The sequence below is a fragment of the Falco peregrinus genome, chromosome 14, assembly GCF_023634155.1.
Source record: "Falco peregrinus isolate bFalPer1 chromosome 14, bFalPer1.pri, whole genome shotgun sequence".
Taxonomy (NCBI): Eukaryota; Metazoa; Chordata; class Aves; order Falconiformes; family Falconidae; genus Falco; species Falco peregrinus.
In genome coordinates, this window is record NC_073734.1 from 14,246,931 (window position 1) to 14,273,332 (window position 26,402).

The following is a 26,402-nucleotide window of genomic DNA, read 5'->3' on the forward strand; positions in this document are numbered from 1 at the left end:
AACGAAGGATGCACATTCCCTTTGGCCCTTCTTTTGTTGCTTTTGTTTATAAAAACATTTTTTATCTTTTACAGCAGTGGTCAGCCAGAGTTCTAACTGGGATCTCACCTCCTTAATCTTTGCCCTGCATAATCTCAACACATCCTTGTAGTCTTCCAAATTGCCTGCTCTTTCTGCCAAAGGTCACAAAACTCTCCTTCCCCTCCCCCCACCACCCCCCCCACCCCCCACCCCAAGTCCCAGCCAAAGCTCTGTTCAGCCAGGCCGACCTTCCCCACCGGCTCGACTTTGGGCACATGGGGCCGGCCGGCTCCTGCGCCTTTAAGGCTTCCCTCTGGAAGGATGTCCAGCCTGCCTGGAGCCCTTGGCCCTTCAGGGCTGCCTCCCAAGGGACTCTGTCAGCCAGGCTCCTAAACAAAGTCTGTCCTCTGGAGGTCCAAGGTAGCGGTTCTGCTGACCCCCTCTTTCCTTACTTCACCAAGAACTGAAAACTAACATTTCATGATCACTGTGCCCAAAGCATCCTCCGACCACCACATCACTCATCAGTCCTTCTCTGTTCACAAACAGCAGGTCCAGTGGGGCATCTCCCCTGGCTGGCTCACTGACCAGCTGTGCCAGGATCACATAGTTATTACATCAAATTATTACACATGGCCATCAAAACATTTCTGAAGGGAGCAAGAGAAATGAGCAATTTCTATAAAGAGGAAGCTACAGAGGATTTATTCCTTCTAAGTGTTTGTAATTAAAATTATTACATTTTAATTAAACTTTGATGTCTAAAAAGACAACAATGTTCTTTCTCGTTCAGTACTCAGAGTTACAATGACAAAGGGTGCCTGCCCCCCCCAGGTTCCAGCAGAGCGCTCTCTAGTTTCAGTAAGACCACTTGAAAAGCAAAGAAACATGAATTCCCTGAACAGAGAGTGGATACTCGCACAGAAGGAATACCAGAGGATGGAGACACCTCCAAACTGCAGTGACACGTTCTTGCTCTCCTAGCCCCTGACATCACACACTGGCCTACTTTTGCCCCACTGGAGTTTCAGGAATAGCAATGAAGACAAAAACTTGTCCCATTTAGTCTGGTACTGTACTCCCTGTGGCATTAAAGCACACTGGTTTTAAGAGACAAAGTCGAGAGCACAGACATACCACTATCATCAAAGTGCACTGTCATATAAACAACAAAGATACAAAATTTACAGGGCCAAACCAAAAATTTTTATTAGCAAACAAGTAAAGACTCATCATCACTGGTATTGATTTCAGAGAGGGGAGTAGAGGACTCTAACATTGGCACTTCCACAGAATGGCAACAAGCCGCATGAACACCCAAAGGCTCCTCCCGGTATGAGTTAGGGCAACATCGGTTTTGTCCATCCACTTGGATACGAACATTCATAGGGCTGTCTGGGTAAGCAGACTCCCACTTTTTTAAGGGTAACCTACATGGCTCTTCACTCAGCGGATGACTTCTACTTAAATTACTGTCCTCTGGGACAGTCCTCCTGGACGCTGACCCTCCATGGATCATTTCTGTAACACTTTCAGATAAAGGATCTCTGAAAGCCTTTCCTGAATCCACTTTACTGGACTGCTTAAGCTCGCTGCTGGAGGTCTCAGCACCTAAAGATTTATCAGTGCGTCCAGCCTCAGGCTCTGCATGTGCTGCTGTGCAAGTACTCGGTAAGACATTTGAAGGCGATGGCTCTGTGATTTCAGTCTCTGGCTGCAAACTGCTACATCCAGCTTCTTGTAAGCCCCTGGCTTGACCATGGGCATTTGACTCTAAACTAGGTCCTTCGGGGGAAGGCGGAGGGCTCCTAATAGTCCCATCAGCACGGTTGATGATTCCATCACCCAGTGTAGTCTGTGAAGTGCGGGCAGGCGTCAGGAGCGGGATCTGTCCTCTCACCCGAGGTCTGTGGAAGAGTCTGTTCCAGAGCCTGCCCAAGCGCCGCCGAGACGAGCTCCGTCTTGACGAGTGTCGCCTCATCTGCCTCCTCATGGCTGTTCGAATGTTCTGCAGCACAGAAGCCTGTAACACAGATGTAACAATCTATGACTTCACACATACTCACAGACTTCTCTTACATCATGCTCTTTCCACTAATATCTCCACCTTACCAGAACACTCAGACTTGATCCCTACAATCCCTTGTTAAACACGTATTTTCTATCTAATAAGTATGTGTAATAAAACTATGTAATAGCAGACAGCTCTGCCTGTACCACAAGGCTCTCCCTTAGACTGTTTCCTTTAACTTCTACTTGTCTGCCCAAGAAGATGCTCTGCTCACACAATCAGATCACTACTGAAGAACCAGACTGCAAACCACCGAGTCCTCTATCATCAGCAACAGCAGAGGATCCTCAGAAGCTTATGACAACAGCAGAGAAGAAAGGCCAAGGCAAACCCCTTCTCCACTCGAGCAACAAACTACAGGTGGTTTATATCACAGTTGGATACTTTTGACAGGGCACAGGAGATTTTTGAGAGCTCGGCAATGAAACAGAAGAATGACTTAATGGCTTCCCAATGTAATGTATTTGTAAATGAAAAATAATCCCAGAATTTCCCAAAAATACTGCTAAAGATCGTACTTTCTTACTGCTTCAGGCACATTTACAGTTTCAGCTTGAAAAGCCTGTTTTCTATTTACTTCCTAACCTTTTTCTCTGTCTCTGTTCATTCTGTCTTGATGTACAGCAAAACAGCATGTGCTTATCTCACTGCTGTTTGCTAGCAAATACATTTAACATGTCCAAAACTACCCACAGCACCAAGACTTGTTAACTGTGGTTCCTCAGCTCCAAGTAAAACACATACATTTTTGTATGGCTTCCATATAATTAGCACAGCCACTGAAAGAATCTGGAACTGTGTTCTATCTAATGTATGGTAGTTTGGCTGCCGATAGGTTCATTGGCACTCGTACTTGTGATGCATTGTACACAGGGAAGTCTTCAACTGGGGGGATCAGTCCTTGTGCAATCAGCTGTCCGTAGGAAGGGGGAGCTTCCCGTCGCACAAGCTCTGCCTCGAGTCGGGTCATCTGGGTCTCAAATGCTCTGGAAAGAGAACCAGAGAGAAAACATGGAAGAGAAGTAACAAGTTGGTTTGTGCTGCCTCCTTCACATCAATGTCTAAAAGCAGTGCGGACAGCTTCACATTAGCAGCAAAAAGGCAAACCTTCAACTAGGCTCCGTGAAAATTTTATCAGCATGCTAAAATAAACAGAAGGAGTAAAAGCACAGGGAATAAGCATCAGTGAATCAAATCAGCAAACTCGTTGGTGCAGTCCTGGGTTGGACTCTGTGGCAACTGAAGTTTTTTCAATTGGCCAGCTTATGCCAATAACAGTGGTAACTTGTTCAGCAAGGATGCGAAGGTTATTTTTGGAAAAGACAACATTAAGAACTGGAAACAATCACACAACAGGGGCAGCCTGCAGCTGCAGAGAGCTTTGGCTGTCCTGCCAGAACCGAGGCACCAAGGTTCCCAACATAGCATGGAGGCTGTTTTCCAGTTCCTTAATCATGCAGATTTGATCAGGACAGAATGTAAAGCACACTGTGCTGAAAACAAACTGTGTCAGCAGCACAACACGGAGCTGGTGCATACGACAAGAGATGGGCATCAGAAAATCCCTTACTGCTCTCTCCCAAAGGGCAGAACCATGCTTGCACAGACATGTAACACACAGGCACAGAAACACACACACTATCCATACAACAAGGCATCCAGGACCAGGGGAAAGGGGCACAGCTCACACCGGTGGCAACAATGGAGGTTAACGACTCCTGCCCAGAACCCACCCAGCCCTACCACTGCAGGGCATCACTGTTGGTAGAACTGAGAACCAGAGTACATGGGGAGGGGTCAGGGGTTATTCAGTTCAGATTCAGCAAAGACTTCACTGTAACAGTTCAGCATTCAATTTTTGGCAGGGGCAAGGGGTTTGTTGCAGGGGGAGGAGGGGGAGAGAGGAAATTGCTCAAAACAGTTTTGATGGAAGTTAAATACAGGTTCTGCCAGGCTGCACGATAAATGCGTATTTCTTCTAGGTCACAGAAGAGCTGACGATCCCCTCACTACTTCAAAACAATCTGAACTACTCCTTTCTAAGCCTAATGCTGTGACCGCTATTTAATTGTCATCAATTCCTTGGATTAGTTTCACAGTATTTTGCAGATTCTCTGATTAACAATCAACTTTTTTTCCTTTAAACAAAAAGGGTAAAAAAACCAAACACAGCTATTAAAGCAACATAAAAGCAAGATGCTTACCTGTATTCCCTGGTCCTCAGAGAATATAATTTAAATGCACAACCCAGTGCTATCACCAGCAGCAAGCCACACACGAGACTCCCTATCAGAGCAGCTGTGATGACCTTCCTGGGAACGATCACCAGGCAGTTATGTTCATCGCTTCCATCCTGGCAGTCTTCTTGGCCGTCGCAGCGCCAAGTCTCAAAGATGCACAGATTTGTACCACAATGGAAGTTTCCCGGCTGGCAAGTAAAGCAGTTTTTTTCATCCGAGCCATCTGGGCAGTTCTTTTGGTTATTACAGCGGTCAAGTATTGAGTAACAAAGCCCACTGTTTCCTTCACATGGGTATTCATTCTTCTGGCAAGCGGGACAGTTCTCCTCATCCTTGCCATTTGGACAGTGCCACCAGCCATCACAATGCTGCTTATCTGTGAAACACTCCTCATCACTTCCACAAGGGTGCTCCCAAGGAAGGCAATAGCCTTTCACCTGATAGGTTGCATTGAACCCATGGCCAGTGCTCTTGGAGCGGGCATGGTATGAGACAGTGAGCTGCCCCTTTGACGACTCCACACTCACCGAATGCCTATTGTTGTGGTACGAAAATGTCTGCATTAATTTATCACCTCTCTCTCCGATGCCATCATACACCTTTACGTAGTCGTTGTAGCCTAACTGCAAATCAAGCTGCAACAGAACGTGTCGATTATCTTGTGTGTCCACATACCATGTGCAACGAAGGTCTGATCTGCTGTGATCAGCACGGAATAAATCTGGGGAAGCGAAAGATCCGTAAAAATTATCCAGCCTTTTGCCACAGGAAAGATCAGGACAATTATCTTCATCCGAACCATCACTGCAGTCCTTCACTGAGTTACATCTCAGCTCGTTCATCAAGCATTTGGTGGAGTGGGCTGCACTGCACTGGAACATTCCTGAGGGACAGATGCTGGACAGAGGCTCTGTTGGAGGGACAGTGCAGTTTCTCTCATCCGAGTTATCGCCACACTCATCCATGGAATTACACTTCCAAGTACTGGGAATACACTTTCCATTTGCACAACGGAATTCATCTGACTGGCATACGGCCTGACCTATCTTACCTGTGAAAGAGTGCAAGAAAAAGTCAGTATCAAAACTTTTGGAACCACCTGACATAATTTTTTAATGTCTACCCTGCATGTCACAAGTCAAACGGTCAGGCCAGTACACTTCAGGAATACTGTTAAAAAGCCAAGCAGAAATAATGTCAGGTGTTACCATGCTAACACCTCACAGCCGTTAAGACTGGCCCAAGAGTCCTGTCAACAAAAAATAATACCATCTTCAATTTTTGCCAGACAGAGTATAAGCGAAGCCAACAAAACTGTAAGGTTTTACCTCTAATATAAGAAAGGCGAAATCCCTGAGCCTGTCCTGAGCTTGATGCATCTGAATGAAAAAATATCCAAACATGGTCCCTTGCAGAGATGAAGGACGGAGGTATGGAAGACCCACACACTTTGTACTCCTCCCTCTTGGAAGATGGGCCGATCATCAACCAGTCTACTGCACACTTCTGAGAGTCTTCCAAATCAAAATTCTTAAAACTGTGAGGAAGAAAAGAAAACGCAACTTACACAGAGGACATGTATCTAGAACAAAGCCAAACAGAGGAAAAACCAGACTGCAACAGTTGACTTTCTGCACCAAGCAGTGCTGACATAAAGACACCACATTAAAGATAACAAAACACCTACAGTACCTTGAGTACATATAAACAGAGCACTCAAATTCCCCCAGTTTGGAAAAACACCCATCTCACTGGCAGAAACAGCATGCCAAAAAGCTCCAAAAGCTAAAAGGATGATTCCCTCTTTTACTCAGTTCTTAAACAAAACTGCTTCCTAAAATACAGATATGAGTAAAAGTGGAATTCCAGAATACATTATACCGAAGGCAGATTAGTTTCAGCATTTTTTTTCAACCTTAAAAGCTATGAAACTATGGGATGAGAGGGGAGACCACTATCTCGGAAAAAGAACAATAGCGAGCAGTACAAAGAACCCTAAAGGGATAAATATAAGAGACAAAAATCAACTCTTCAAGCTATGGATAGGCAGGGAGAGGGCAAGAAGAGAACAGGACTGCAAGGGGTGGAAATGGAACCTAAAGTCTAACACTATTATTTTTTATTTTAAAGACTAAAATATTCCCTTTCTGGGAATGCAAATGCAGGGCACAAGACTATAACCTTTTCGAGTCAAGCTGCCAGCCCTTCTGCTGACCTGAGCCCAGTGACTATTCGGTAGCAGCTCACCTAGTGCAAAGAGGTGCCCTGACTGTCTGCAGAGCACCGAACACCACCAGGTAATACTCCCTAACCTGTAGCTCAGGAAATGTAGAGGGTATTTGTTGTCTGATGAAATAAATCACATTACCATTCAATAATCTGCAATGACAACAGCATTGCACAGAGAAGCACACTTACTAGGAATGGGCACACTGTTCAGAACACTTAGAAATGAATTTTGGTCCTCCTTTCATATAGCTCAGCCACACTAAATTAACTCGGCAGAAGTTTGTGCATACGCCATGCAAATACCTAGACAGAAGTTTCAGAAAGGCTGAAAAGCTGCTACAGAATGCAAACCTCCTTCCACAAAGGACTTTTCACAAACATAAAAGACAAATTATTTGAAAAAAGATTAACGGCAAGATAATTTTCTGATATCCCCCTGTATTTACAAAAGGCTGTCAACACCTGCCAGATCTTGCCCTTTGAAGGTGAAAGGGAAAGAGCAGCAAATACATACACTAGCCAATTCATTTAAGCAGGAGACCCAGCCTACACACACCTGTAGGTTCTGCCAAACATACCAGCTTAATAACTCTCAAAATAAATAAAAAAAAAAAAATCAGCAAAAGCACAAGGAGTAAGTGAGCACAGAAAGTATTAAGTTAAATCATAAATTAAGAGATGTCCAACCCTTTTTCTCCCACCATGCTCTGTGTCTTCCCAGGTAGGAAGATGTATTCCCACAGCACCTAATTCTTTGCTGTAAGCAATCTCATCAAGCTTCTGAAGCCAGCACATTTTGCAAGGAATCATTAGACTCTGCAGTCACAGTGACGTATTCAGCCATGCTAAGGTAAACTAAAAAGTACCCTGTCCTAGGTGTTCTGCAAAAATCGTTTTAATGACCAAGAAAGTGTGTGAACAGGCACTCAGCATGAAAAGGAATTACACAAAGCATGTATCAGTGAAACGATGAACACCCACATGAAGTCTGTTGCAGGAGATATGAGACAGCATTACTGAGCTACCACGTTGGGTTTGCTCTCTGTAACTCATTTTGGCACCAGACACCGACAAGGGCTCCTATCATCTACCTGGAGGATTGTTTGTAAGGGGTTCTTGTTGTAAAGACTTTTTGGATAAGTATTAGAAATACCCATCTGTCCAACAACAAAAATTTTTAAGAAAAGGAAACAGTGACTAGATCAAGGAATGGAAACTTACAACTGGGGAAGGGGGGGGTGGGAACGACAAAGAAAACTTCTGATTGTGCAATATGAACAGGATCATTTACTAAAACTTTTGATCTCTTTCTCCTATAGTTATTTTAGATGTAGCAGGACCAACTTTAGAGAGCTAAACAATTCGTTCCCCCATCCTACCCAGTTCCCAGCACTCCAGCCAAGTCCTGCAGCAACTCATTTCTCCCACTCTGCTGAAAAGAGCTGCCTCTGTCTACCAAGTAAGTAATTCACCCATAGTGTGGTTACACAACACAGACCGCACACAACCAGGGGAGAATTTGCCTATATAATAAGCTGTCTGTACCTTATGTTAAAATGCATTTCTTTTTTTTGGGGGGGTAACACTTTTCACGTTCACACAAAGAGTACAAGAAAAGTCAGCTAGGTGCACATGCCTTGTTTACAAACTCTTTTGTAGATGACAGCTGCAGAGCCTGCATTTGTGTATAATTAACAGTATCTTCTACTTGCACCTTGAGAATGTAGTATTGTACATTTTAATAATGTACAATAAGTAATAAAGGGCTTTTTTTGGTTTATTATAAAGGGTGTGGAAGAGGAAGAAACTTTACTCTCAACTTTCAAAGCAGAAGCACAGACATACAGAGAATAACTGATTTTCCTGAGTGTCAGTGCTGGACCTGAAACAGATTCAGAGCCGAATCCCACACTTCTGCACTAAGAAATCCAAGCTTTAGCCACAAAACCAACTGAGCAAGAGAGTGATGAGCCAGAGCAGACTTGCAAGAAAGTATCACCTTTAACAGCCTCCCTGAAAACACCCTGCTTCCCAGGGATGCACCAGCTACTGAAACAAATGCCTTAGTATTCGAAAAAGTGCAATACAGAATATCCACAAGAATGACCTCTTTTTCAAAAACAATAAACATCTTAATTCCAGGTGCATAGGAGTTTCACACACCACTGAATACACACCATCTCTCTGAAATACAGATGTTCTCGTTCTAATGTAAAGTTTTATATATAATAGATACCACAGCAGTTATAAAACATCTTCTTCTAAGGGCAAAATCAAAGTCAAAGCAATTATGCTCTACCTCATGCAAACTAATCAACAGACATATTTTGAACAGATTTTGCTTTGATTAAGGCATTGTCACTCCACTCCAGCATCCTTTTAAGTTATACTGTCTCCATCAGAAGCAAATTTTGCTCCATTTAAATTGATGGTGATTTTACACAAAACCAAAAGAACCATATATTCGAACAAGCCATCAACCAAGTTCACCACAAAAAAAACACCCTTTTGTAAAGAAATACATCACAACATTAATATATGTGTGTGCACATATAAATACATGCATTTGGTTTTCACTTTATAATGCATTTGCAACAACAAGATTTTTTGCCTGAAGTATCCACCATACTAATCTGACGTTAAATATCCCCGATTTATTTTACCTAAGAGTCTTGAATACTGTGTTCAACCTCTGCTACTTCACTTCTTTCATCATCTGTAATTAGATCTAGCACTGCTGCTGTAACAGTCTTTGAAAGAATAATTTAATCCTGCTACCCACAAATAGAGCGCAGGGACATTTTCTTATTCAGCTGAACCTTCTCAAACTGGAATGCAAATTTTTCTATCAAAAGGATTAGCCCCGTGATTGAATAAGGGATGGTATCCAGTGGAAATAGGGACAAAGTCTTGTGCTCCTACTGCTTGTAGGACTGTACAAACATCTTAACAGTCTTTGGAAAAGTACTGAATTAAGTCAGTAGTTGGGGTTCTTGAGGGAGGTCTCAGGTCCTTTGTATCCAAAACCCACGTCATTATCTGCGATTACAACAAGGAACAGAATCAAGCCGTACTGAAACAGAGAGTGTCACGCATATCTCAAAGCACCAGTCAGTACTGCAGTATTTTTTAACACCTTGGGCAAGGAAGCACAGGGTTTGGGAGGAAAAGCAAAAGACAGGTCTGCTTAGTCACTATCCCCCTCCCACAAAGCACTCTGACACGTCGGAAGGAGTGGGACGTGGGCCCAGAGGTCCATCCTACCATGCAAGCTGCAGCGCAGAGTGGTGCTGAGCTCCAGCCCTTGCACCCCCCAGCTATAGCCCTCCCCACCTCACCACATCTGCTCCACGGCATGCAGGCACCCCCATCCACCCACAAGCTTCGCTTGCAGGGTATCTGCTGGGGCATCTCGGCACCTGACGAAGCGAAGGAGACCCCAGCTTTCCTGCAGGCTTTTCCTCCTCCCCACAATCAGCACACACAGCCCTGGTCAAGAGGCCAGGGAGAGCAGGAGCACTTGGGCCCATACCGAAGGAGGCAAACAGCAGCATTCTGAGCACTTAGAACTGCAGTATTAATGAAGTACAACACCCACCGCTAACACACAGATCATCCTTCAAAATGTTTTGGCCCTTGGGCTGTTCTCCCAGTTGCCCGTGGATCTCGAACACAGCACAGGCACAGAGCAGGAGGCTAGTGTAAAGACCAAAATTATCAGACCAAATTTTGCAGGTATTGTTTTTTTCCAAAAGATGTTACTCAAAAGCACTAACTCCAGTTATCTGGCTTTTGGAATACCTCCTCCACTTTTTAAAAAGCTAATTCCTTTTTAAAAATCCCCTAATTTTAGACAAAAGTACGAGAATAATCTATTAACCACTGGAAGCATTCAGGCTTTGAGGATCAGAACAAGTCAATGTGAACTGACAAATGCCACGCTAAATCTGTTTTTACAGAATCCTGCAGAAACAGGTAAAATCATCTGATTTTTATTTCAGTGGTATGATTCTGAAAAAAGGGTTACCCCCAAACGATGAGCAGGACTCCAGCAGCTTACAGAAAATTACAGGATCAGCCATATATATTGGATCTTACCTGATTCAGTCAAATGAAGCAACTGTAGTCAGTTAATAGGAAAGCGGCATTGTAGGCAAGTATTTTTATGTTGCTGGAAATAACTTAATTAAGCCAGATTATCATAAATACGCATGACCACACTGTAAATATGAAAAAAAAAAAAATGTGCTACCTGCAAAACTAATGCTTAACAGAGCTAAGCTGTTTGCCATCTGCACTGAAAGGAGCCGTAGGAGCTAGGAAAAAAAAAGAACTTCTATAAATAATGTAGGGAATTCCCTGCAAGCCTTTTAGTAATTTCAGCACGAGCAACTACAGATTAAAGCAAAAAAAAAAACCAACCAAACATAAAAAACCCCACCCCACATTCTTAGTAACTGGAAAAGGACAAACAAGAGACGTAAAACCTGAATGAAAGTAATTAGTAAATAAATAAATAAATAATGTCCAATTTGGCCCTCTACCCTCATTAAAAAAATTGGAGAATAAATATTATGGGTAGATCAGTAAAGCACAATCCCAAAATGAAACAGACCAACCAATTAAGCAAGCAAAGTTACTTCTATTTGCCAGCCTCTTAAAGTGCAGACTGTGAACAACTGATGACTTAATTGGCTCATTAAAAACTTCTGCTTAACCACTGAAGCACAAGGACCTGGAAGTCAGGAAAGCTATTCTACTCCCAGCTCCCCAGCACTGCCCAACTGTGTAACCTTAGGCAAGAGACACAGGGGCTGTTTTTCAAAAGCTGAGCACATCCAACTGAAGGAAATAAATGGCTATTATGAGGTTTTCTTCCAATTAATGTCAGGTCCTGAAACACTGTGAGTTTGGTAAATAGACTATGAAGCAGTCCTTTTAATTCTTCATACAATTACAGACCAGCAAGCCTTTACATGAACAGGCTCCAGTTTTACTCAGAAATTGAAACTCAAATGGCATCTGACAATTTCTTTTTTCAAAGCCAATGACATGAACCACTGCAGTGAAAGCCAATGAAGGTGATCTCCCCCACCGCAATTATTAAGAGACAGCTTGTGTGGGTCACTAAGTAGATCACTTTTCAATAGTCTTAATGTTCTCCATGTTCAGAATTAAAGATTTTACTCTCAGTACCATAAACTCCTATAATAAAACACAATTCATTTATACTCTGCCCACATCAGGGCTAATTAAAACCATCAGGTAACTGCAACTGCTAAACAAAAATGATTTTTATATTTTTCTCAGATATGAGGAAACATACACATACAAAGCCTGAAAAGGATGGTGCAAAGGTGGTTACTGCATAAGACATCCTTATCTGATCTTACAGGACTTCAAAGTAGTTCTCTGTGAAAACAGGCATAAAAATAGAGAAAATATGTGGAAAAATTGTTTCCAAAACAGTAACTAACAGACTGATTACCTGGATTTAAAGAAACACAATACAGTCTTGGAAAACTGGCTACATACTTGTTCCCAGGTCTCAAGAGCACCATTCCATCAGACACACAAACTTGGAAGAAAACACTGAAATGTGCATAATTAACAGAGAAGTATAAACACAAAGAACATGTACTTCCCGCTCTTACAAAGTCTCCCCCAAGGATTTCTAAAAAGTAAACTATAAAGTAAAACAGTAAGCATGGAAACGTGAGACTCTGAAGAAAATCAATACACACGCACGAAAGGCAGACGTTAACACAAAGCTTCTACAGGACATGCCCACAGGAGCCAGCATCTTACATCCACGTGTAGATCTGGGCACTGTTCTGTTGAAAGCTGCTGAATAATAGCTTTACAAAAAATGACCACTGACTACAAATGGTTTAGAAATCAAAACTCTTTTCAATTGCAATTTTATCCCTTAATGACTCCTGCTGTATCTCAAATATGATACTTATATAACATTGCTGTCTTACTGTCAATGAGAATTCAAGATCAAAGGAAATGCATTCTGCGTAACATAACACAAAAGAGGTGGGTTGGTTTTTTTTAAACCTTTCAAAATCCAGATGTTATCACAAGAACTGTGTTTGATTTTCCTAGGAAAATTAAAAAAGCTACTCCTATGCCCTTATCAACACACTGTTAGGACAAAAAGCATACCAACTGTTCAGAAGAAAAAAATGTTTGTATTTGAACCCTCTTTCCCAGTTTGCCTATATCACACTAGCCTAGGCAAGCCAGCTGCTGCTTTCATGTCCTTGGCATTACAAGGGCTACAACCTTCTACAGAAATCCTCAGATGCTGTAATGTTTTGCATTTCATACACTGGAGTGAGTCATTCCAAGTACATTTATTGTCAGAACTGTAACACCACAACACTAATCCCTAGGATGTAAACACATAGCTCCCATTGTCTGCATGTGCATAGGAGGGCAGGATATGGCTGGCTATACGGTGATAGAAAACAAACCCATTAAGAAAAATCTTTCAAATCATATTGCTATGCACGCTTCTAAACTGCACACACATGTATGCACGCTTCTAAACTGCACACACATGTTATTACCAGTTTCCCCATCTCACTTTATTTCTTTAGCCTCTGCTACACTCACACTTACAGGAGAGAATCCTAATTCTAACTGGGAGCTCTGAGACATTTCCATAGCATAAACTGCAGCACTAGTCTCCAGAGCCAAGTCCTATGTCTCATTTGTATGCTTTCTCAGAGTTTCAAACAATCTCTGCTTTGAAACAAATTCCCCAAGTCCAATACAATTTAATAGGGTTTAAAAGCGCGTTTCTATTTATGGATCTTAAATGCTGGCAGGTATCTACTTCCTTATTTTTGACGAGCAGTACCTATTTTGAACTATGGATGGTGGAGCCCTCCTATTAATCCATCTGTGGCAGATTTGTTTTTAATTGCTGAGCATCTGCAGCTGAAGAGGTTTGCAGTCCTTTCAAGCAGCTGAGCAAAGAACGAGCAGATGGTGTCAAACACAACAGTACTAAAAACCAAACAAAAAAACCCTTTCCTAGGTTTGCTTTTTTTTTTTTTAAATGAGAAAATCTTGGGTTTGAGAAGGATACTACAATTAGCCCAAAGAAATTAAGCATATTTGCAAGGTGCTGATATTATAGCCTATAAACATTCTTAACAAACATTTGTAATACATTCTAGTCTTTTCTAAATATTATTTTTATAGAATGATCTAAAATTGTGCCACAAATGCTAACTATAATTTAATTCTATTGGAAATAAACCTTAAGCAGAAAAGCATGTCTCTTTTGGTTAACAAGTAACAATAAGCAATGTTTACCTTCAACTGTCATTAAACATAGCACTATTTCAAGACATTAAAAAGAAAAAAACATTTTTGCTCTAAGAATTTTACGTATCCCACTGAGGCTATTCCGGGGTTTATAGCCTTCACCTATCGCTATTTATAAGCACTGAAGAGAAAGGGAACTCTTCAATGTGAGTAAATACATCACTGTTTCCCACCCCTTCACCTATCAGAGGCAGATGAAATCTCACACAGCTGTTGTGAAGATAAATATATTAAAAGACTACAAGTGACTTGCATGTACAATGATGGATGTCAGAAGTAGCCTACAGAAACAAGCTACCGTGGAACATTTCTAAAATGAGAGAGGTGCTCAGCTGCAAACATGCTCCAGCGCAATCAGCTTCAGCTTCCTTCCACCACCTAGTAGCTCTACAAACAGTCTTGTTTGTGTATCAGATAAGAACTTACACTTTTTTTTCCATTTCAGCAAAGCAATCCTTTACCCCCGTGGAATATCCAACCGTACCTAATTGTTATCATGTCTCCATGATCTCCTTGAATGTACCAGCTGCAGTTTACAGCTGGAGGATAGTTCAATGGCCATGCAGGACTATAGATGACTCCCCGTCGCTCTGTGTGCTTTTCCAGTTCTCCACTGCAATCAGCTGTTAATAAGGGGGGGAAAAAATATTACTGTTAATGCTTTGCCTAATCAACAATTCATATTAGCTACAAAAGCTTTCATCAGTTTCTGGGGGTAGCAGACAAATGAGAGTCAACAGTTTTATCCTCTTACTGCTTTCTTCCCTGGCCCGGTTTTTAATTAAGACACCGCTCCAAGTGTAGGTAAGCGTAACTTGCATTTCAATGCAGGATTAATCAATAGCCTTGTATGAATCTACCAAAGATCAATACTACTGCATGCATCCGCCAAGAGGCTGTAATACAGAAAAATCCTTACCAGCTTCCCAACCCTGGGTACATCACCCAGCAACTGAAGAAGATCCATATTCAGTGTAAAGTATATAGAAGCTCATTTTGTTGTAACATGTTCCTGGACATGTTGTTTATTCTCCTAACCATACCACAGACCTGAAGAGTTTGTCATGGTGAAAAAAAAGCCCCAAGAAAAAAGTAAACCAGACTCCGATGTCAAATGTTTTCATCGAACATTACTAAGTACTCTAAATTCCTTCTGAACTCCCATAGATAGGAAAAGTTTTCCAGAAAGGGAAAGGAGCAAACAGGGCTAAATAAAGCTCAATATTTTCACAGCACTTTCAGTTTTTCCTATGGAAAACAGCAAGCCAATTAAGGCTACATCAAATACTTATAATTTGTAATTAAGCAATTCAAAATTGAAAGTGAAATGTTCCAAGGACAAGTCTCAGCAGACTACAAGAGAGGAAATTCTCCGTAATGCAACAGCTATTCTCAACATTCTCCAAAATTATTTTTAAAACTATTTTTAACACAAATGACTGTCTAGAGCATGACATGTGGATTGCAGCTGAATATTCCAATTCTTGACAAGCTTACTTTCTCATAGCTTAAAAAGGTAGCAGGGGAAAAAAGAAGGTTGCCTATACCTCAGCTTTCCTTATACACATAGGCGTCCAAATATACTGCTTTATAAATCACAGATTTACAGTATTGCTTCAAATTCAGCCCCATAAATAAATCATTTTCAACTCACAGCCGGGATCAGATTTAGCTGCACTGGAGGGACAGGGTGACAAAGTGTCGGTAAAGCTGCCTGGCTGCAATCAAGTCAGCAGCACGGCTGCCTGCAGAGCTCCTGCTTGGGGCTGGGGGCTGGCTGCAGCATCCCCCACCAGCAAATCTGTGCCTGGCACTATTCCGTTTGCTCACAGTGAGCACTTTTGAAGTGAAAGCCACAGGAATATGAAAAGCATGAGGTGAGTAACTTACCTGAGGCAAAACATATAAAAAGCCATTATTTTTACTCTCCAAGCAGGGCATTCCACTGAAACATATGCATGTCATTCCTACTAGTTTCAAAGGCCACAAAGCATACAGAATACATAAATACACAAAAATACCTATTTTCCAAACAAATATTTTGCATTAAAGTGGTTACAAAAAACAAGAATATTTTTGGTATCACAGTTCTAAAACCAGAGAGACTCCACGCTACATACTGGCAAAATACTGAGATGCCGATGCAATTACAGAATTAGAAAAGCAAACGTAAGGTCCACAGGACTTCTCAATTCTAGTTCTCCATTTGTTTAGGTCTATAAATGTGCTCCTCCACACACTTGCCATTGCATCAACGAATTACAGCAGCATAAGAGGACCTAGAGCTGGCAGCAACACAAAAGGACCTGGAAAGACTGCATTTCGCAACTGCCAGACTGCTAAAACTTCTCAACGGGGAGGAAACAATGCACAAAGCAGAAAGAGCAAATACAGTGGACAGCACTATCCAGAGGCTTCCAGCAACAGATCTGCAAGTATTTCTGCTCTCCTTGTACTGAATACGGTCCTGGATTAATATCCCTCATTCATACTATATGCATTAGAACAGAATCATAATTAACACAACGCTCATTTTACTTCCTATCTGAGGAAGCCCCATTGACACGCTGGTGACTCCGCAGGAGCACTTCCACTCACGCATTCATCAGTGCAGTTAAACAGAGCTATTATTCTCCCAAATACTTGTTTCTCAGTTTTAGGAAGTATTTACAAAGATCCTGAGCAACAGTTATTTGAAGTACCCCAGCTTTTTTGAAGTAACATCAGTAGCATTTTTTCTTTTGCAATAATATACAGTTTCCCAATTTGCAAGCAGTGGATTTGATGTAACATGACAGTTCAGGTTCTCAGTGAGAAACGCATTTCCCTTATTAACAGTGCACATCTGCTATGAACATGGTACATGGAAAGAAAAACAGACAAAAGGTAACGATTTTTCATTTGAGCAGAGGAACTGTAACTGAAAATCGGAGGTGGTAAGCAAGGTAAGGGCTGCACTGGCACTATATGCCATTTTGGACATTGTTGCTCAATACTCTCCCCCACGGCTTCATGCCTCTAACACACGACAAGCATTTCAGACTTGCCCTATTTAAAACGAAAGAGCAAAGCAGCCATCCTTTACAAAGGCCTCTGATTTGAATGGACCACTAATCTGAATGTATATTGCCAAAACATAATTACACTATTTGAAGGATATGTCCACAGTCCCCTAAACCTGTTGGGGCAAACTGGGGACACACACGCATCCACCCCTCAAAACTACTACTGCGGTTACCCAAACCTCACTCAATTGCCCTGGGGTCCTGATGCCTTTCATTTCCCACCAAGGCTCATTACTACGGGATTTGCAATTTATCAGTAGAACTCCTTCCTAACCAGTCACCTGCCTCTGTGCTCCTCAGGCACTGACTATTGTGTGGCACACAAGATGAAATACCCAAGCACTGCTTTCAGTGGCTGTTCTTTCACCTACATACATTTTGAAAGAAAAACCTGTACCAAACAGAGCCTTCGGTGCTGGCAACAAAACGGAAAACCCGCACAAGGGCACAATTTTGTGCTGTTGGGGTTTCAGTGTCAATAACGGGCTCCACTTCCCTCCTCAGCTCCTGGCTATGAAGTTTGCAGAATCACACAGATGCGTAAGTATTGTGTTATTAAGTTGGGCTTCGGCATGACAGTGTGATTCCTTAAGGAAAATAAACAAAAGCCTTTTTCAAATTGCCCAAACATCTAAAGGAAAGGGAAGTCCCTAAATAGAAAGGTACAGTGCTGGGCTCTGAAGGCCTTATCATCAGCGACAACACACAAGAAGAGCGGTGACAACATTTTTTCAACAACTGTTCTGTAACTCTTTCTGCAGCCTTTCTGCACTAACCCAGAAGGCAAGTGAAAACCCAACTTACTAAAAGCCCCAAACAGCTTACATTTTCCACGCTTAGGCTTACTGAATAAACGTAAGAGAATACCAATCCCTGAACTGGCAAACCAACCCACCAAAAAAATCTTACCAAGATGGTGCTTTTAAAAAAAGACAAATTCTGAAGACAGACAACAATAAAACTTTTTTTAAAAAGACTTTAAACAAATGCCAGAAGAGGTTTGAGTTCAGAGAGTTTCTGTCAAGCAGGCAAAAATCTTAACGAGGCTCTTTCTGTAATAATCAAATGGATTTCTTCTACCACACGCAGCAGCAGATTCCTCTTGCCGCTTAAATACGCCACAACTACTTCTAAGGAAGTTTCCAAAACTTTACGTGAATAATATTACTCCTCTTTTTGAAACAGTGGCTGTAACAGAACAGACATCAAGCTCCACCAGGGGACAGCACTGGGGGCACCAAGTTGCGCTGGAATAAATTTTCAGGTGATCCCAGCAGAAAATACACCCTGCAGCTTCACACTCTTCTACGACACCCCAGGATCTGCCCCAATCCCAAGGGACACATCCCAACCATCTGCTCCAGGATAAAGGACGGTTTGCACCTGCCACAAGGAACTTTCTCTCAAAACCGAACGCTTGGCAACATACACCTCCTCAAGCAGCTCTCTCAGGCTCTGCAGGCAACCCTCCCCAGGTTCTCCAAATGCTCCCTCCAGGAGGGCTTGCACGTGTTGCTTAATGCACATCCCTTATGCTTGCGGAGAAAAAAGGATTTAAGGCTCCACTTCACTTTACCCAGTCTCCAGCAGGCTGCTTCTGCCCCCAGTATCAGAGCCAGCAAAGGCACAGCCCAAGAGTTCAACCTGCTGATCTGACCAAATTTGCGCGGGCGTTGCGCTGGATCAACAGGCTGAACTGGCTCAGCGCAGCCCGGGGAAGGGGCTCGGGGAGGATGGCTCCCTGTCAGCGGCAGCAGCTCTTCTGGCTTCAAGTCACTGCACAAATACAGCCAAGGTGGTGGCTCAACCTGCGTTCTCCAGAACTCGTTATTTCTGCTATTACTTGCTTTCTGAAAAGTAACCACACTATACCTTATCATGGAGATCTATTCCGCAATAAGCTGCTTTGTCAGGACATGTTTAGGACATCAAGCATTCCTCCCAATTTTTATCAGGGTTCCCAAGGAACATCTCCTGCAAAATGACTCCTGGCAGGGTCATCTGCCTTACGACTGCACTACCCTAACCTGTTATCCTGCAACACAGGTAAGAGAAGCTACACATGGATCACACTATTGCAAGGACCTTCTATGATCATTCTTCCCCCTCCAGCCCAGCCCAGCTCCGGTTACACCATCAGGAGACAAAGTAACTCAAAACTGTATGAAGACAAGAAAACATGAAGGCTACAGTACTCTGAGGTTTTACACATACATGAAAGAATAAAAGCCAGATGTTACAACTCTCTCTGTTTCTAGCAAAAGAACAGCAGCGGAAAGCAGCAGAACAACTGGATGAAGCATATGTATTTCACGTCGAGGCGGTACCACCAGTATACTGCCAGCCACTGTAAAATCACTTCACTTACACTTTGTAAACTCATATACCATACAGTCAACAGATGCCAAACTCCATCAAAAGCCAAAGCGCCATCCAGGCAGAACAGACTAGGACATAGACGACATTCTGCTTTTTTCCACTGAAAGAATGGATGTACTGTGCTCCAAACAACACATCCTACATGGTTCATCCACACTTCCCCTAAACAAAATTAAAGGGAGTTACCTAATCATCAAATTACTACCTTTTCCTGATTTAAACCTTCTCTCAAACCCCCATGTTGACTGGAATGCTCAAGCTCCCACATTAATCAACCCATTGCCTTAGAATTATTTTTGTGTTTTCCCATATCCTTTCCTCCCGCTTCCCTTATTTGGTTTTTCTGTTTTAATTTAAGTCACCGCCTCTCTGGACATAAAGTGTGCCTACCAACGTGACTGCGGATTGACAGGCACAAGAGGGCCCTTATCACTAAGAGGACCCTGATTGCAGTATTTTCCTAATGTCAGTAAGTCACAGTGCTGCTATAGAGAAAGAAATTACACTAAATGCTGCGATTCTGGTTGAATTTCCACTTTGACATTCATGAGACATTTTTAACATTCTTGTTTGAGCTCCGCCGGGAACGGGCCACTGTCCCTGACTTGATATTCCCAGGCACATTTCCTAAACATAGTTTTCCCCTGAACACATCAGCACGTACCATGACCTTAGCCTCAAGCTTACAATTCTTTTTCCAGCACAGTGACACTGATGGAGTCTATAACCCCAGGAAGACTTAAAGGCCCTATACTTCCTAAAACGTCTTTGTTACTCTTTCTCAAAGAAAAATCGTAGTGTTTTATTAAAAGATCTCTTTGGGTGGGGAAGACACAGTAACAGCTCAAAAGAACAGTAAATACAAATAAGAAAAGCATGTCTTACCTAATGAGGTAACAGCACTTTCTATTTTCCCAGTCAGGAAGAGATTCACTGTGTAAAGACAGAAAAATAATGTTCAGACAGGTTCCAGTGGCACAGGGTGGCAGTCAGTGGTTAACCATTTCTAGGTGTTTGCTGGGGCGTTAATCTAAACGCATTGCAGTCTTTCAACAAGAACTTAGCTTAGCTTATCTACACAGGCAAGCCATGTCATCAACTACGATGCTTCCCTGTAGCTATAAAAAAAAGTCAACACACAACAGTTAGTTCAGTATCTGTCAAATATGCTACCAAAAGAAACAACTGCCAATCTAAATTATCTTCGATGGGATTTTTTTTTTTTCAATTGGGGAAGACAGAAGAACAATTACACTAAAATATTTGTCATCACAGCTGGTCACTTTACCTGCTTAAATGCTGGAAAATAACTAATGAGATTATTATCTTTACATATGTCTCCTCTGAATAAAGCAAAGTTTGCTCCTCTCAGGTAAATGTCACCTTGAAAATAAACTGCTGAAGCTAACATGATTACCTTGACTAATCAAAGGCAATGAAGTTCTCAAAAACGTCCCCTGGTAAAACCAAAACAGGATGAGGCAGTGCTTGCAACACTCACCTAACTTACAAATCAGTTTCCAAATACTCTTCACTTTCTCAGAAGTCTCCTCTCACAGTATATACCGTTAGAGTGATCTGGTAAGCGCAGTTATTGCCAAAAAAAATTTCTCCTCTGTCATTACTGCTCCAGAGGTCAGCGTTAACGTGTACTTCCGTATTAGTTTCCCCACACATATTAGTTTCTCTAACAGTAACAGTGTTATTTCACTAACTGCTCTCATTTTAGCAGTATCCCATAATCTACAAAGACAGCCTATTAATAACATGACAAACGTTTAAAAGAATTAGAAACCTTTGAAAAGTTACCAAAACTTAATTTACAACATCCCAGCCCAAGCACTCACTTTGGCTTTATTTTGCGTGTGTTAAGCCCTAAACCTTTTTATAGTCGATCTGTTGGCAAGCATTTAGTAAAAAACATCATTAAAAAATGAACAATAGGAGAAGAGAGGAAGAGAAACCATCCCTGTTCCCAACAGTCACTTGGGAAGCTGCTGACAATTAACACTATTTATGTCTCAGAGCAGCACGTAGGAGCATGGGCGCCCATTGTCTCTGACACGGCCCAAACACGGCACAACGCAGTGACCCTTGCCCCGGCCACCTTCTGGTCTAACTTCAACCAGCACAAGAGGAACAAAGTACCTACCACTAACGGGGTGGAAATAGAAAAGCTAAAAGCGATCCCTTAGCTTGCCACTTCGAGCCCAGTCACGGTTTTCACTCGGGTGGATCTGAGCTATCACCCCACCGCAGCAGCCCGGGTGCCTACAGCATTCCTCCCCCGATTCACACCTGGATACCCACAGTTCGGACTTTCTCCTTCCTGAAGCCAGAGCTCAGCGCAGACAGCGATTTCGGCAGGCGCACAGACCACTACGGACCTCAGGTCCTGCAAACCAGAGAGGATAACTGCTCCCAGTGTCACCCGTCACAGAGGGCTTCAGGGTGCTGCCGCAAGGGCCAGGGCAGCGACCGCTCGCTCCTCCCAAGCGGCTGCAGGATTGAGCTTGCAGTAACGCACCAGGGAAGGGGGGCAGCTAAACCACAGCCACGTACGCTGTGGCTTGAGAAGAAACACGCCTGAGCTGCAGATTTGTGTTAATAAGCATTAACACCACGTTCAAAGGACCTTAACAGCACTGATTTTATTACATAATTAATGTACAGTAACATTTGTTCTATGATAATAACAAGGTGCCATGTAATTATTTCCTTTGTTTCACGGCGCTAGCTTGCTCCGGTAGGTCAGTAAGCGTTCCTCGGAGCAACTACCACCCCGTGGCAGGGAACAGCTCGGCTGGGTTCACTCTGTCTGTGTGACAGAGCAGCACGGCCGTTTGTCACAAACCTGGGACCACAGCAGCAACAGCAACACAACACTTTCCCGCACGGTATTAAAGCACTGCTATGCCTGTAACCATAGTAATACAGTCACAAAGGCTGAGAAGAAATTAACCAGTGATTAAGTCACAAATTTAATTTCATGAAAATTAAAATATTTTGTTTCGCTCCAAAGAAAATACGTGGATATACTCTGCGTAACTCTTATCGCCACAACTGAAAGGAGTGTCTGAAGATGGATCGTATGGAAATGTCTGGGTCTGTACCACCATTCTACAACCTATCTTTGTGTTTCCTACCCGAATCTTCCCAACAGCCATTAACAGAACAGGAGCTCCCAAGCAGAGGTCCCCTCGCATGGCTGATGAGAGGCCCCTACGCCCTTTAAATGGAAATAAATAGCATGAAGACAAGGGCATGATAAGCGTGGAATTAGCTAACTGAAAGCCACGTTACTTTCTTCTGAGGACGGTTAAACAGACAGCCCTAGTTTGCCACCAGGAGTACAACTGTAAGCAGCTTGGCATGCCAGGCCTGGCAGATACCCAAGAAAGACAACCCCAGAAACGCACTTTTACTGCTGCAAATGCACATCTGTTGGCCACTGTTGCAAGTTCTTTGCTCTCATCTTCAAACTCCTTCTCGCTAAAAAGTCAGCAGTCAAGCACAGTTCTTTAAAATAAAGTCTAAGTTTCGTATCAGGTACTTTCTCCAGCGACTGAATAAGCTCACAGTTTCCAGTATCTGTTCTCCTCCCTCTCGGTCTCACTCAAGGCTGTCAAATCAAACCACGAGAACGCTGTAACCAGCAGTTTCCAAAACACGCGGCTCTCAAAAGTGTCAGAGGCCCAAAAGAACGAACAGCCACTCCCTGCTCGTTTCCTTGCCTCTTGTCAAAAGAAAATCCTGTCAAAAATAGGTGAGAGACTAGGGGTGGGTATCTTAGGAAGTTTTCTAGATGCTCTTAACAGTTGGGCAGAGTTATGAGAAAGCCAGAAAAAAACAGAAGCGGTTCAGTTGGCTCGAAACTAACTGCCATTTGTTGGGATTGCTGAATAATTCTCAGGGTAAGGGTTTCAGCTGGGAAAGCAGTTATTTGGATTCAAAGGGAAATTTATGTCTGGGCACCTCCGAACCAAATGACAGCTACCAGGCTTTTCCCACAGCCAGAAGGAGAAACCTCAGCTTCGCTGTTTTCATTACTTCCTATCTAATAACTTTCTATGTCCTCCAGAATTTCTCAAGAATGAGAAACAAAACGGCCTGGTGAAAAGAACAGCTGCACCAAACCCAGTTCGTGCCTTGGGAGCACCAGTTTACAGACAAGGTTGCATACAGCAATGGTCAGTGGCAGTGCATCGATACAGACACCAAACACCACATACAGCCTACGGGGAAACAAAAAGAATGGCAAGTGAGAACCAAAAATAAGGGCAAAAGGAAAGGACAGACAAGCAGGAAGTAAAATACAAAAATAGTTAAAGCGGCAGCGTTCTATTCTTATGGGTTCACTGAATGGAATACCTTCCAAGCTTCCCACCTCTCACGTTTCTCAACTTCCACTACTGTCAGTTGTGCAAGGAATAGGAATAAAACATTCCAGCTGAAAAGAAGAGCCAGACAGTGAAATTCTAGAAGTCACAGAAAGCAGAAATCTACTAAACTTTCAACCTGGCATTACCCACAGATAAACATGAGAAGTGTTCTCACTTAAACTCTGGAGTTCACATGATCTTTTATTGCCTTATTAGTCATTTTAATAATAACCACGTTATTTCTTATAAATAACAGAAACTTTAACACAGGTCTGACTGGGCCACAAGAAGAAAAGGGAGAGAAAAAAAAACACCAAGAAGTTCAGATATGGCAGAAACTCCTGTCTGTCTCTAACTTTAAACAAACCACGCAGCAGACGTTATCCTCATGCCGCGCACATCTCTGACAGCCCTTTAAGACTCTGCAAAAGGAAAAAAAGTTGCACCAGCTAGAACGGATGCTCAGACTGTTGTGTAGTTTTGCTTGCTTTTCACATGGCGCTTCTGTTAATTAAAATAGATACAGCTGAAGTAACCAGAGCAGCTTTGCAACTTCCTACATTTTTCTAGGCAAGCACCGACGTTAAAAAAAAGATAAAATTTTACAAAAATAGAAGGACAGCCTGGGCAGAGGTACCCTTTCCCGATCATTTACATAAGAGAGAGCGACTGGCCTGCGGGGTTATGGCCGGTGAACCCCAGCCCGCGTTATCAGGGAGCGGTTGCAGCGCTGGCACATTGCGGTGGGGGGGCAGCGGGTCCCGCAGAGCCCGAGCGGCCCCGGGGAGGGAGGGGGGGGCAGGGGCCGGGCCGCTCCTCCCGGCCACGGAACCGCGGCCCCGGCGGGACGGGCCGACAGACGGGAAACCGGTAACGCGCCTCGTCACGTTGCCATAAGTTAACACCTGCTGCGAGCAGGAGGAGGGAGGAGAGCGGAACATGGCAGAGGAACGGGGGAGGGGGACGCTTCCCCACCCAGCCGCTCGCAGCGGCGACGGGAAACGCCACCGAGCCCGGCGGCACCGCGGGCCGCCCCGCACCCGCCCCGGGAGCCGCTGCCGCGCCGCACGGCAGCGCGACTCTGCGGAAGGCACCGATGATGTTTAAACTTTTTTTTTTTTTTCTTAATAAGCGCTATGCGGGGGTACCGTAGCGGTTTCCAATCCAAGGGCAAAACGCCGGTTTCCGCAGGGAACGGACAGAACTCTGCTCGGCCTCCCCACCGACGGGGAGCAGCACCCGGAGGGACCCCCCACCCTGTCAGAAAAGGGGGGGGGGGGGGTGGGATCCGCCGCCCCGTCCTGCTCCCCCCGCCCCCGGTAACTTCCCGCAGCGGCCAAGGGGGCCCGGCAGCCCCGCCGCAGGTGCCCGCGCCCCCCCTCCGCCCCTGCCCGGACATGCCCCGCCGTGCCGGGAGCGGCCGGGCCGGCACTCACCCAGGCAGATGGCGGTGAGCGGCACCAGCGCGCCCTGCCGGAGCTCCGCGGCCGCTGCCTTCTCCATGGCGGGTCGCCGCCGCCTGCCCTTCGGCGCGGGGGGAACCACGGCAGCTCGGCGCCCGCCGCGCCTCTACGCCGAGCCGCGGGAGCCGGCGGCGCAGCCAGCCCGCGGAGCGCCCTCACGCCGCGGCGCCGGGAGCGGGGCGGCCGCCTGCCGCCGCAGCCCCATGGCCGGCCCGCGCTCCGCGCTCCGGGGCAGGTGGAGGAGGACAGACCGCAGCGCCGCCGCCGCTCCGCCGCCGCCGCCCCACGTGACAGGCCCGCCGTGCAGCTGCGGCGGCCGGGCCGGAGGACGAGGGGAGCGCCGCCCCGCTCCGCGCCGCGCACACCTGAGGGGCCGCCGGGCGGCGCGGGCGGAGCGCGGCCCGGGGCGGAAGGGAAGGCGAGGGCCGAGCCCGCCCGCACCGCGCCGGGCCGCCGGGCTTCCTGTCGGGCAGCGGGCGCCACGCTCCCGCCGCGCCCCGGCCCCGCCGCCGTGGCGCGCCCCGGCCCCCGCCGGGCGGCAGCGCGGCTCCCCGCTGGGGCTGCCCCCGCGCCGGGCGGGCTGCGAGGAGCCCGCGGCCCCATGGCGGGAGGCCGCGCCCAGCGCCGCCGCGGCCCGCCGGCCCCCCCCTGCCGGGGAGCTGCCTCGGCCCGGCCGGGCCGCCGCGTCCTCCGCCGAGGGGCCTCCCTCAGCGCGGCGGCGGGGGCTCGGGGGGCAGCCGCGGGGGCTGAGCGGGACGTGCCGGCAGCGTGCGGGGGCAGCGGGGCCTCCGCCGAGCTCGGCCGCCCCCGCCGCCCTCCGCTCCCTGCGCCGCGGGCCCCGCCGGGAGCGGGACGAGCCGGCTGGCCGCACGCACGGCGTTACCGGCCCCGCGGCCCCCGGCAGCGCCAGCCACGCGAGCCCACCCCGTCCCGCCGGGAAGGGTCGAAGCCCCGTGTGTTTACAGCAAGCGGGAGGACGGCGGAGTTAGCCGGGCGCTCCACCAGCAGAGCAGCACAGATGAAAGATGCCCTCGCTCGGGTGACAAACTGCTAAACCCGCCCGGCTCTGCCTCCTGTCCCCTGAGCCCTTGGGCTGTCACCGCTGGCAGGTGTCACCGCTGGCAGGTGCCGCCGCCCGCCCAGCCCCGGTGCCGCCAGCAGCGGCAGAGCGCTCGGGGCAGCTCCGGTTCCTACGCTGCACAAACAGG

General features: G+C 45.3%; 1 protein-coding gene across 2 annotated transcripts; it reads right to left on the reverse strand.

The window, feature by feature from the left end:
* Positions 1-1,204: 1,204 nt before the first annotated feature.
* On the reverse strand, positions 1,205-25,812 carry LRP3 (LDL receptor related protein 3). 2 transcript variants are annotated; one of them, XM_055818464.1, is made up of 8 exons: positions 25,168-25,812; positions 21,648-21,744; positions 20,235-20,282; positions 14,390-14,528; positions 5,661-5,869; positions 4,297-5,383; positions 2,946-3,078; positions 1,205-2,044 (listed from the first exon to the last, which is right to left on the reverse strand). In XM_055818464.1, exons 1-8 carry the CDS (start codon positions 25,795-25,797, stop codon positions 1,232-1,234), a joined length of 3,156 nt encoding a protein of 1,051 aa, XP_055674439.1. In that variant the 5' UTR covers positions 25,798-25,812; the 3' UTR covers positions 1,205-1,231. The 2 variants fall into 2 exon arrangements, with proteins under 2 accessions (XP_055674439.1, XP_055674440.1); XM_055818465.1 differs by lacking the exon at positions 21,648-21,744 and having other exon boundaries at positions 25,168-25,370.
* Between the last annotated feature and the right edge of the window lie 590 nt (positions 25,813-26,402).